The 12441-nt window shown below is 38.5% G+C and overlaps 1 protein-coding gene and 1 non-coding gene across 6 annotated transcripts in view; both read right to left on the reverse strand.

Moving 5' to 3' along the window:
• Positions 1–74: 74 nt before the first annotated feature.
• Positions 75–181, reverse strand: LOC111762860 (U6 spliceosomal RNA). Its single transcript, XR_002795868.1, has one exon. It is a non-coding gene; the product is annotated as a U6 spliceosomal RNA (small nuclear RNA).
• Positions 182–6695: 6514 nt separating this feature from the next.
• TMEM260 (transmembrane protein 260) overlaps positions 6696–12441 on the reverse strand; it is a 73133-nt gene continuing 67387 nt past the window's right edge. For 4 of the 5 annotated variants that reach the window (XM_058293380.2, XM_058293379.2, XM_058293378.2 and 1 more), the window contains 2 exons: positions 11480–11570; positions 6696–7190 (listed from right to left, as the gene is read on the reverse strand). In XM_058293380.2, coding sequence (XP_058149363.1) covers positions 6936–7190; positions 11480–11570 — 346 coding nt within the window. In that variant the 3' untranslated portion in view covers positions 6696–6935. The remainder of the gene's footprint in view (positions 7191–11479; positions 11571–12441) is intronic. The other variant, XM_058293381.2, reaches the window with a different exon arrangement.

A 12441-nucleotide genomic window follows, 5' to 3' on the forward strand; every position in this document is an offset into this window, starting at 1 on the left:
ATCTCCTCATCTTGCTTTTTTTCTGCAGCTAAACTAGAAATTTGAGGTTTTTCTCCTAAAAAATGCAATGATGTTAAAATATGGAATGCTTTATGAATCTGCATGTCATTCTTGCACAGGGGCCATGCTAATCTTCTCTGTGTCGTTTCAATCTTAGTATATGTGCTGCTGAAGTGAACACTCTTACTAGCCACTTTGGCATGAAAATTCCACATAGCTGAATAAGTTTTCCAGACCAGTGGCTTTCAAATTTATTTTTGAGTGTGACCCACAATAGAAATACATTTAATATTGTGACCCAGTACACACATTTATAGATTTATATGTAAATGTTTTTACATGCACATGTGCTAATATGTTATTTAATATGTGATTTGTGTTGCTATACACATATATACACACAACACATTAATGAAATGAAACTGAAAGTTTCACGAAGTAATACTTACCCTTGTCGCCTCAGATGCACTGTATTTATTCTATTTCATTGAAAATGTGCTGGTCAGTTCCCTCCAAACTGACAGTTGGACAATCACTGTAATGAGTCACAATCCTGCACTTGGAGGAAATGCCTCCAGCTGAATACAGGTGGCTGTGTTGTTAACAACAAAAGTTTTCATCGTTGAAACAACACTTAGTTGGGTAGATATCAATCTACATACTGAATAAATAATCTATAATTTTAGTGAAAAATAATAACAAAAACAACTGCTAAGTACAAGTATTCACCATCAGTGAACTGAAGTATTTTAAGGTCTGCAGAACTGAATTTTGTTTTTCCCTTCTGTAAGCAAAGCTTTAAAAAAGTTTCCTCACTTGCTAAACAATCTTTTAATTCTTCAAAGGGACCCTAGTTTTTTGATAAATGGATCATCTTCTGCTTATAAAAATGCCCTTTAAAGCTTCTGCAGCTTTTATTATAGTACTTTATTTTTGTCATGATTTTAGTAGAGCTTGTATGTAGTATTTTTTGAGTTGTTTTTACAGTAATTTTTGAAAGCGCCATAAATGATAAAAAATTATATAATGTTTTCCATTTGTTTTCAAAATAAGAAGATTCTAGCTCTTGAATCTTTTATTACCCCCTCCCCCAGAATTCTCTATGGGACCCCTCTCACTGTTTTTATGTTCAAGTTTTGGAATGCAGGTTATCACAAGGATTTCTTTTTTTTTTTTTTTAAGATTAATTAATTTCTCTCCCCTTCTCCCCCACCCCAGTTGTCTGTTCTCTGTGTCTATTTGCTGCGTCTTTCTTCTTTGTCCATTTCTGTTGTCAGTGGCACGGGAATCTGTGTTTCTTTTTGTTGCGTCATCTTGTTGTGTCAGCTCTCTGTGTGAGCGGCGCCATTTCTGGGCAGGCTGCACTTTCTTTTACGGTGGGCAGCTCTCCTTACCGGGCACACCCTTTGCACATGGGGCTCCCCCATGTGGGGGACACCCCTGCGAGGCACGGCACTCCTTGCGTGCATTAGCACTGCGCATGGGCCAGCTGCACACGTGTCAAGGAGGCCCAGGGTTTGAACTACGCACCTCCCATGTGGTAGACGGACTCCCTAACCACTGGGCCAAGTCCGCTTCCCATCACAAGGATTTCTTGCATCTTAGATCTTACTAGGTGACTCCTGTATATCCCATAACATGAAACCCAGGGATGCCTTTTAGACATATACCTTTAATCACACACATTTTTACATTAACCATAAATGTTATTTCTGATGCTTAACCATCTTGTGAATATTTCATTTAGATGAAATAAATCTCAAAATATTTTCTTTTAAAAGGTTATATTGCAAAATAACCTGATTCCAAGTAAAACTTCTAAATAGATGATTGTTTTTATAAAAAAATCATAATCTGCTTATTAAAGTATGAAGATTGCACTCCATTTCCATCTATTGTACTTTTCTCCCCCCGAAACTACACTATACCAGATTTATGAAAGTGTTAAAAATTAAATTAGGCTTATTTCTCTTTATTTTTAAATTAAATCTTAATTTAACAATATTACCCTCATCCAAGGCAACTATGTATGAAGACACTTGAATGCTCTGTGAAGTTGGATCACAGGGATATGAATATGGTCCAATTGTTTACCTTTCTATTCTTGACCTCTATCTTGAAACTTTCTCTGCCTTATCAACTGAAATTTTCTAAAAAAAAAAAATCATAATACCTGTATCACTGAAAATCAACCTTCACTAATAACACTCTAGATCTGCAGAAAAGATCCAGATAACTCCACTTACCAGTGAACAATTTCTAAATTTACATTTAGTTTTGGAAACTTACCCAGCCCTCCCTCCCACTTTTTTCCCAATATGATGTAAGTTAATATTTTCTACATAAAATTTCCACCATATATATATTACTTTGTTGAAAAGCAATCAGGATGTTTTTTAAAAGAAAAAACGCTTATTCAAGGTATGTTCCTGTTAGCTTACTTTCCTATATCTAGTTAAGCACACTGTGCTGTTCCTGGAGATTAAAAAAAAAAATATCATCCACGCTGATCCAAATCAAACAGACCTTTAGAGGGTACTGACAATGACGTCTTCATTCAATATGATCACTGCTAAAGCTTTAGCTCCTTGTTTGCTCTGTAATGCTGTGCCAAGATCTTGGCCTTTACATGCTCCCAGAATTCCCTGGAAGCATTACTTATTTCTCAGTAATAGCTTTAGAATGGTTTTGTATACACACACACACACACACACACACAAATTAAAGATGAACAAAGCAGTGTGAATTTCCTACTGAGTTGAAAGTTTTTTCTTTACCTCACTTTAGGACTTGGAACCAATTTTAATACCCCACATTGGTGCATTTATAAAGCATACTGGAAGTAAAACAAAGTAAAAAGATTTGCTGTTACAGGATCCATATATTTTTTTCAATCTGGGGTATTAAATTATTTTCTTGAATATTAAACATTTTTACTTATTTATTTTTTACTTCATTTTTTTCTTTTAGATGGTACTGGGGATCAAATCTCCTGCAGGACCTTGTACATGAGAAGCAGGCACTCAACCACTGAGCTACATCCACTCCCCAATGAGAGTTGTTTTTTTCTTTTGTTTGTTTACTTGTTTTTTGTTTTTAGGATATACCGGGGATTGAACCTGGGAACTCGTACATGGGAAGCAGGTGCTCATCCACTGGAACTACATCTGCTCCCCAATATTAAACATTTTTAAACTCTGAGGGCTATTGATGTTTAAAGACTCATATTGCTTAACTTTCAAAAAGTAAATTAGAGGGAAGTGGATGTAGCTCAAGTGATAGAGCTTCTGCCTACCATTTGGGAGGACCTGGGTTCAGTCCCTGGGGCCTCCTTGTGAAAAAGAAGAGAAAGCATGCTCACATGGCAAGCCAGTGTCTGCACATGTGTCAGCTCAAGTGCCCACCTGGTGAGCCAGTGCTCCACACAAGTGAGTCATGCAGCAAGATGATGGTGCATTGAAAGAGATCCAAGGGGAGAGCCAAGGTGAAGCACAGCAGAGACCAGGACCTGAGGGGGTGCAATTGACAGGGAACCTCTCTCTCCATCAGAGGTCTCCAGGATTGAATCCTGGTGAATTCTAGAGGAGAGAAAATGAGAAGAGAAGACAACACAGACAGCAAAAAAGCAGGGTGGGAGGAGGGGAAGGGGATAAATAAATAAATAAATAAATAAATAAATAAAAAGTAAATTAGAAAACTACATTTCATATACTAGCTTAATGACTTAAAGAAACTAGCAGAATCATTAAATAATGCTAACTGTAAAAATGGGCTTTCTTTAAATATCACAGAGGCTAAATAGCATGGTTCCATCATCAGGAAATACTAAGAATATGGATGGAATTAATATTTCATGATTTCTATTTGAAGATTTCAAAATAGTTGATGAGTAATTGATGACTTTGAATTTGGCTGCATTTTGAATAAAAGAACATAAGCATTTTGATCAGATGGGTCCTTTTAAAAAACAAAGAGAAAAGGAAAGTCAGTAGCAAACCAAGCACACCCCCTATCAGAGGAAATAGGGAGAGGAAGTTGAGCACTTTTGGTGGTTTGTTGGAGAACATGGACACCACAAATCCCCTTCTCCACTTGCCCTCCGGTGGATGCCAGCCTCTGTGCCAGGGCAAAAGGGCACTGAAGCATGTGAAGAGGCAGACAGTTTTGCTGGCTCCCACTTGCTCCTCAGGCCAAAGTCCAGGCAGAAGTTGGCCTTGTGGGGTTCCTGTAGTCCTGCCAACCCATTCCACCCCTGAGACACTGCTAGGAGAAGGCTGGCCAAGTCTTGCACGACAAGTCACCTCCTTCCCATTGTTCACACTGTCTTCAATGTCGGGGAGTAAGACTGAAGGAAACCCCTTCTGTCAGATTTTATGGTGTTTGTGAACTTGTCAAGGAAAGTCAGAAAACAAAAAAGAAAGCAACATGTTTAATCTCACGCAAAAGAATTCTTCAATGAAGTTCACCTGTGAATGAAACCCAATAACCCTAACTTTCAGCTCAGTGTAGTATTTTTCCATTTACCAATGGTCTTTAGAAATTTAAATAATTATGATCCTATTTGTGGCCATTGTTTCATTGCTTTGCCAAAGAGAGAGTCATCCAAAGCCATGTTGCACAAACATAGAATAATCTATGCATCATTTGGCAATAATCAATACACAAAGCATATTTAGATGTATGTGAAACTCAACAGGATAGATATAAAATTAAAAAGCAGGCATTCTCAAAAAAAGGACTTCATTTACTAGTCTTAAGAGTATAAACAGGAAATATTACCTTTAATAAGATTCTTTAAACAGCACATATATATGTATTCAGATGAATATTCACATATATTTACATATACATTCAGAAACTAGCACGTTCATCTCACACAGGAATGCAGTCTCTTTTCTAAACCAATAAAGACAAAGAATTTCCAGGAAAGTTTATTTTGAAAATTTTTATTGTCGTTTTTTTTTAGAAAAGTGAAAATCATAATCTCCCATGATTTCTTTCAAATGGATACTTAGACAAATTTATCAACGCTTCCTTCAATTTTTACACCACACTGAACTCCAACAGGTTTTTGTTTTAAGGTAAACCAGGTTTTTGGTTCTTCCCTGTGGAGAAGTTACTTTCAAGTCAGTGAAAGTTCTTGGCCCATGATTAAAAGTCTTTGCCAATTAGTACTCAACAACTTCAATTCATTTTTTTCTGGTTCAAGATGAGTAGGAGCCTAATAAGGCTGTGATAAAAGGGCAAAAGGCACTGAGAGCCAAAAGCGGATTAATGAGCTCCTCCATTTATTTGTCTTCCTAACAGCTGAACTGTTACAACTATTGACACTCTTCAAAAGGTTCCGCTCTGAACCCTGTCCAGGCACTGCAGGCTCCAATGGACATCTTCAAATCCAGAGAATGGAGGGGCAAGAGCTTCCCCTGTGTGATGCCAAAACCAACAAAGCCCCATGGATCAGGTAATGAAACTTCAGCTTTCCCCCTTTGAGATTTATTTACTGGCAGCTGACAAGGGGCAAATTCAGCTCGAATTGTGCAGTCAAGGCCCTGTCAAGCTTTTAGAGGCACCCTTGTCTAGAAGCACCTTCATGACTGGCATTTCACTCAAAAGCCCTCGGCACTGGTCCTTAACAGCTTATGACATCACAAAGGACACTCCAGACAGATGCCTACATGGCATCCTGCAGCATTTTAAAAGAGAATTAGTGGTTTTAATTATGGTCGTAGTATGAAAGGGAACCATGCAAGCTCCACAGGAGACCTTTGATCAGACCCTTTTGCTAGTACAATGCCACGGAACTGTGACTATTCCTGGTAAGGGGCCTTTTCTTGCTGAATGACTCACCAGTGATCTTTGAATGCAGACAAGCTTCTAGCCCTCCCTCTTCATTAGTGAGCATTTCTATACAGGGGCCTATATAGTGCTTGGAGTCTAGGAGCTATACAATTGGGGGGAAAAGAATCCCTACAGATTCTGGCCTCTACTTAGGAAGTGCTGAAGGACTCTGAGTGACTTTATTCATTAAAACAGGTTGCTATTAATTAACTGTCATAATAAAATAAAGAACTATTATTTGCATTTCTTACTCTGTTCTCTTTAGTAATATGTATAAAAGATGCTTGTAACAGAAATGAATTTATGGAACCACTTCTTCATCCCCCCAATCCCTGCCTTTTTTTTTTTTTTTTTTTTGCATTTTGGCAGCAGGAGCTTCCTAATTGTTGGGCCCAGATCTGTGAGTCCAAATAGAAGTAAAACATAAATATAAAATTAATTAAGGAAATACAAAATCCTTTTTACTTTTCAATCAGTTCATGCTACTTAAATTAGCAAACATCAAATTAGCTTCCCTTTTGGTGATTTCTGAGAACTAAGACAATATAACTCAAACATTTTCAAAATATCACCATGTTGGAGTTTTGTTTGAAGTACAAGATTATGTAATAACCATAGTCACTAAAAAATTATTATAATTTGAAGCATAGCAATATTAACTCTGTCTTAAAAAAAACAAAAAACAAAACTATTCTACTTGCAGGAAAAAGAAAATGTCTTTGGTCTGGTATTAATATTTTAAGAATTTAACCTTCAAAACCAATCCCATAAAAGATTCATGGTCGATATTTTAAGTATATGAAAGTAGTTCAACCTCTCCTAGAATCCAGTCATGTGAAAGATTGTGGAAGCAGGAAGATTTTTCAAGATTTTTACTGAAATGCTAATGTGATAACATGGGATAAACAGAATTTTGCATAAATAGCATATCTCAGTCACAAACACCCCAGTAAACAATACTGTAGTGCTATATTACTTGTGTCTTGGAGATGACTTAGTTTTCAATTTTTATACAGTTTCTTTTCTTGGAAAACAAACTTTGGGACTTCAGAATTTTAGAAGCTGAATGACAAGCAGGTTTTTCACATTTTGCTGCCTCAGATATTTTTCATATTTCTCAGACTTTGCAGTTCTTTTCTTAGGTGCTTTAGAGCAACTAAAATATCAGGCAGCTGTGGATCATTCTGTGCTTTCTGGGTGTAGAGACGGAAATGTCTGATGGTTTCAGATAGCAGGACTTCAGGGTCAGCATCCCTTTCCCGAAGACGCAGCATCCGCTCACAGGCGATGGCATAGTTTTTGTGCCAATTCACCGGGTATTCCTTTTGTAAATAGACAATCTCCTTATAAAGCTGAAAAACAGCAAAATGTGGGTGCTCCATTGTTACTCCTTGACTTTTTAGAAGAAAACACAGAGGAATTCATAACACAAGAAAAAAAAGTCCAAGTAGCCTACAGTAAAAATCTAATCGTTGCTAGGCCATGCAGAAAATGCAAGGATGTTACTGTAATTATTACAGTAGCAGGAGGCAAACAGGCTTCATCTAAAACTGCTTTTGGGGTTTTTTGGATGTTGCAGGGGAAACCTAAGACACACTGTGTCAGGACAAAATGCTCTTCCTCCAGAAAGATGTTCTGGGAAAAGGATTTAGTTCTAATTCATGGAAAGCTATTTACTCGACAGGCAGAACGGTTGAAACTCTAAATTTAGCTGTTGGAGGGGAAAAAAATAGCTTTCTTCAGAAGACTGCCTGGAAAATGAACTTAATGGTATTTAAATTTTACCCCACATTATTTACATAAAATTTTCTCTACTTTATAAAACAACAATAACAAAAACCTAAACAAATCTACATCAAGTAGGCTGGGCATAATAATAAAATTTAAGAGACTTCTTTAAAGCAAGGTATTTAAAATCATCACAGTATCCTCTAATTACAATTTTTAAAAAAACTACATCCTTTAATGGCAGGAAATATTTAATTTTGCCAACAGAAGTTCACAAATTTGCTTTTCAACATAGAGATAGTATTAATTAGAGTTAGAAATTTCATAGCAAATTTTCCAGAGGGGGAAAAAGCATCAAAATTTAACAAATAAAAAGGCAGATAAAAATCTGCAAAATAGAATATTACACTTGCTTATTTGGGATAGTCATGGCTTTCTTAGGGCTTGGCAGATTGGAGTCAGATTTATAGGAAATTGGGTTTACTAGTCGACTCACTGAGAACACAGAGCAAGCAATATTGCTTTCTCCAGGGACAAGAACTTTTTGAATTAGAACTGTATTCATGAAATCATTCATTTGAAAAGTACCCAGTTAGATTATCTATTTCTCCAACTCTTACTCCAGAGCAGACACACAGAGATCTAACCTATTTTTAAATAGCTTCCATGTGAAGAATTCCACAATCCATGTGAGAGGTCATTTTGATATTTAATAAGCCTCACTTTTCAAGTTGTCTTTTTAAAGCATTTTCCCCCTTAGTTCCCTTCATTTTATAAAATGGGACAGAGTCACCTTGCACTTTCACATACATCAAGGCTAACAACTCAGCCTCCCACTTTTTCACTCTCTTGGTAAAATATGCAAGGTTTCTCCATCCTTTCCCTGTAGTTTTTTCCCTCTAACCAGTCAGTGCTTCTCTTCCTGAGCCTCCCTCCACTGGCATTCAGCAACTGTGCAGTTTCTTCACCTCCCTGAAGTTTTCAAAACTCTACTCAGGGTTTAGAGGCTAAAATGGAAGCAAGCACTTCAATGAGCATTTCCCCAATGGCTCAGGAAAACGAGGGGCTCACTCATGACCTACCTACCCTGGTCCTCAGACACCAGAGCAGTCACACTGTCCTCTAAAGTACTTTGTTCCTGATGCATACTACAGTTTATTTTTTATCACCCAATAAGCTACACCTGCTGTATTTTAAGGTAGTCATTTCTAACTATATGAGGTTATAGTTCTTCTTCTAGGGGTGTTTCGGTGCTGTTACTCTAAGTGGACTTTTTTCTATTTCTTGGGGATATCTTCAACTTAGCAAATAATTCCTAAGAAGCTGGCTACTTCCTGCTCTTCCACTATGGTGAGTTGTCACCTGAACTTAATGTTCTTCATAAGCTAGTGAGTGGAACAATGTAAATAATAACAAAAATATAATTTCTCACCTAACGAGAGTGCTCTTATAAGATCAGGACTGGGGCTGAATTTGTGCTGACTCATCAATATTTGACTTTATGTGTCCTATTAAAAATGTCATACATCTAGGGACAAATGCAAAGGAGATACTGTCTGTGTTCTCTGAAGAGTAATACTCACTGGCCCAGAGGGCCAATAACTGCATGGATCAGCTTCAGTAGTGGCCTAACAACTGACCACAGAACCAGATCACTGATGAGAATATTACATATTCGTGAAGTCTCAAATCTCCCCTGACAAATTTTGTTTTTTACAGAGTCACAGGATATTAGAAATGAACAGGATATAATATAACCAGGATATGAGAGATTATAAAGTTTAGAGCCCACCTAAAATTTTCTTTTAGATAAAATTGAGGCCTGAAAACATTCATTGGCTCCCTCACAGTTGATAATTAAGGACAGAGCAGGACTCGAACCTGGGCCTCCTGGCTGCCAGTCAGAGCTCAGGAATGCTGCTGCCTATAATCTAATCCCTTACAGTTCTTCCAGGGGGGCACCTTGACAGTTCTGGGGTTCCCTCATTGTGGCCTGCCCTCCCCATCCTCTCCCCCTTCCTTGCTTCCCCATCTGTCTGGTTAGCTCCTTTTCTGGAGGCCTTCCCTCCCTTCCTCACCACTTTCCTCTCCAGCTTCCTCTGATGCATACACAGCTCTCATGTTTCCATAGCACTTCTGCGTATCTCTCATAGCACCTACAACACTCAGCTGTAAGTAAGGGTTTATCCTGTCTCTCCTACTAGCCTTGGGTGGCTGGGACAATGCTTTATCATCTCCAACACAATATTTGGTACAAAATTCATGCTCAATAAATCCTCTGTGAATGAATGAAGAAAGAAAGAAACAATGAACTAAGGACCACTAAATTTAAGAGTAAAATGAGTCATACTGATTGGACACCATGCTATTTTCACTTAGCACCATACAGATGTTGAGGCTAAGTACATCCACAGTGGTCCAGAGAGCGCAGAAATATTTCAACTGCTCATATACTCAGCTTCTGGGCCCTCTTTTTATGGCTCCTTGCCAGGATCTGTTTCCTACTGAGCAGGCTCCATGACTATCTCAGAAGATGTCTAAAGAGCCCAGTACTGAGTAGGGACTTTCTAAAATACTGCTGCAGCAAGCAACCTCTGCTCCGTGTTTTTTTAAAAACTTTTTAATTTCTTCCTCTCCACACACCACGCCCCCCCTCCCCCCACCCCGCCAATTGTCTGCTCTCTCTGTCCATTCGCTGTGTGTTCTTCTGTGTCTGCTTGCATTCTCGGTGGCACTAGGAATCTGTCTCTTTTTGTTGCGTCATCTTGCTGTGTCAGCTCTCCGTGTGTGTGGTGCCACTCCTGGGCAGGCTGCACTTTTATTGTGTGGGATGGCTGCCCTTGTGGGGTGCACTCCTTGCACATAGGGCACCCCTATGCGGGAGATACTCCTGTGTGGCATGGCACTCCTTGCACACATCAGCACTGCACATGGGCCAGCTCATCACATGGGTCAGGAGGCCCTGGGTTTGAACCCTGTACCTCCCATACGGTAGGTGAACACTCTATCAGTCGAGCCACATCTGCTTCCCTGTGTTCTTTTTCATCAGAGAGGATTTGAGAAAGAGCCTCATAACATTGGGTTGTATCTTGTGTAGTTTTTTTTTTAAGCTTTCTGGGGCCACAGTTACAAGACAAAGCTATTCTCCATGGCCCTTTTTCTTTTCTCATGACATTTCAATCAGCCATCATTTAAAGTATAGCCAAGATCTTGACTTTTGCATAGAGGGTAGCCTGCCAGGATTTGTTTATTACAAAGTCATTGCATCTCCTATGGTTCCTATAACAAATTACCACAAAATTAGTGGCTTAAAACAACACAAATTATCTTATAGTTTTGGAGGTCAGCAGTTCTAAAATCAAGGTGTCAACAAGGCTGCATTCCTTCTGGAGGCCCTTGCCCTGCCTCTTCCAGCTTCTAGAAGCTACCTGGATTCCTTGGCTCATGGCCCCTTCCTCCATCCTCAAGGCCAGCAGCATAGCATCTTCAAATCTGTACCTCTGACCTCTGCTGGCATTGTCACATCTCCTCTCTGACTCTAACTCTCCTGCCTCCCTTTTATAAGGACCCCCATTGATTACATATGGACCCACCAGGATTATCCAGGATAATTTCCCCAACTCGAAATCCTTAACTTAATCTCATCTACAAAGCCTTGTTTGCCATGTACAATAACACTCACAGGCTCTGGGGAGTAGAAAGTGATATCTTGGGGAGCAGCATTACTCTGCCTACCACAGGCATTAAATTTATAAATGATTTATGATGCACTTGAGTATTTTCCCATATATACTGATTTATAATGCCTAAATTAAGTTGGAAAAAATCTCTACTGTGATATACTTAATCTCTTTCCCAAACAATCACCATCACCCTCCCACCAAATATATATGTATATAAATTTATAACATACATTATATGCATGAGTATAGAGCTGAGCTTTCATATTGGAAGGTATATTAGCAGTTTCTGCCAGGTTAAAGATGAAGAACGGTGTTTTCATCCTGGGGGGTGAAGGTGGGATAGGAAAGGTCATTAAAACCATGTTGTGAATTTCACATTCAAAGATAAATCTGCTGGACTCTTCCACTGATAAGGAATGCACACAACCCTTTATTGTATTATTTTTAATTTTCTCATATTAATGAAAGTTTACTTAGAACCAATAGCAACTCCTCTCCACCCCTCACCCCACAGTCACCAAGACATTGCATGCACACTGATTACCAAACTTTGTAGAAGAAAGCATACATTCACCGTCACTAATATATGGAGTCCATCTCAGATGTATGCTATTGTTACGTAAGAGCAGCTAGGAAGGGGAAGACTTGCTGGATTTGTCAGCACATCCCTGAAGTTTCCTATCCTGACTGCTCAAGGCATGTGTTCTCCAAAGGTGGCTGAATTCTTAGACCACATGGACTTGTCCACATGGTATGGAACATACCAATTAAAGCAATACCTACCCAAATAATGACCTGCTCCCTTAGTTCATGTGATCTTCTCCCAGCTCTCCTGCACTTGATCACAGTAAAGAATTGTGCAAACATATGGTATATATTTGATCAGTTCTTGAAAGCAAGTATTCATCCCTATGACTAGACTGATAACTTGAAATATGCTATTTTCTGACTTTTTAAAAAACATGACTGCCAAAATTATATCTATTTTTGTAATCATTATTTTGAAGCTGACTTTAAAAAAAATATTTTTAAACTATGTGAGTTCTTTATATTATAAATTAATTCTTGGTGCAAAGTGCAGTTCCTGGCACAGAGTGGGTGTCAGTACCTTTCAACTGAAGGAAGCATTGCCTATACCCTTGGGACCCCTGTCTGTATCACTTAGGACTTTTGCATGAACATTTAGGCCAAA

The sequence above is a fragment of the Dasypus novemcinctus genome, chromosome 3 (assembly GCF_030445035.2).
Source record: "Dasypus novemcinctus isolate mDasNov1 chromosome 3, mDasNov1.1.hap2, whole genome shotgun sequence".
NCBI lineage: Eukaryota > Metazoa > Chordata > Mammalia > Cingulata > Dasypodidae > Dasypus > Dasypus novemcinctus.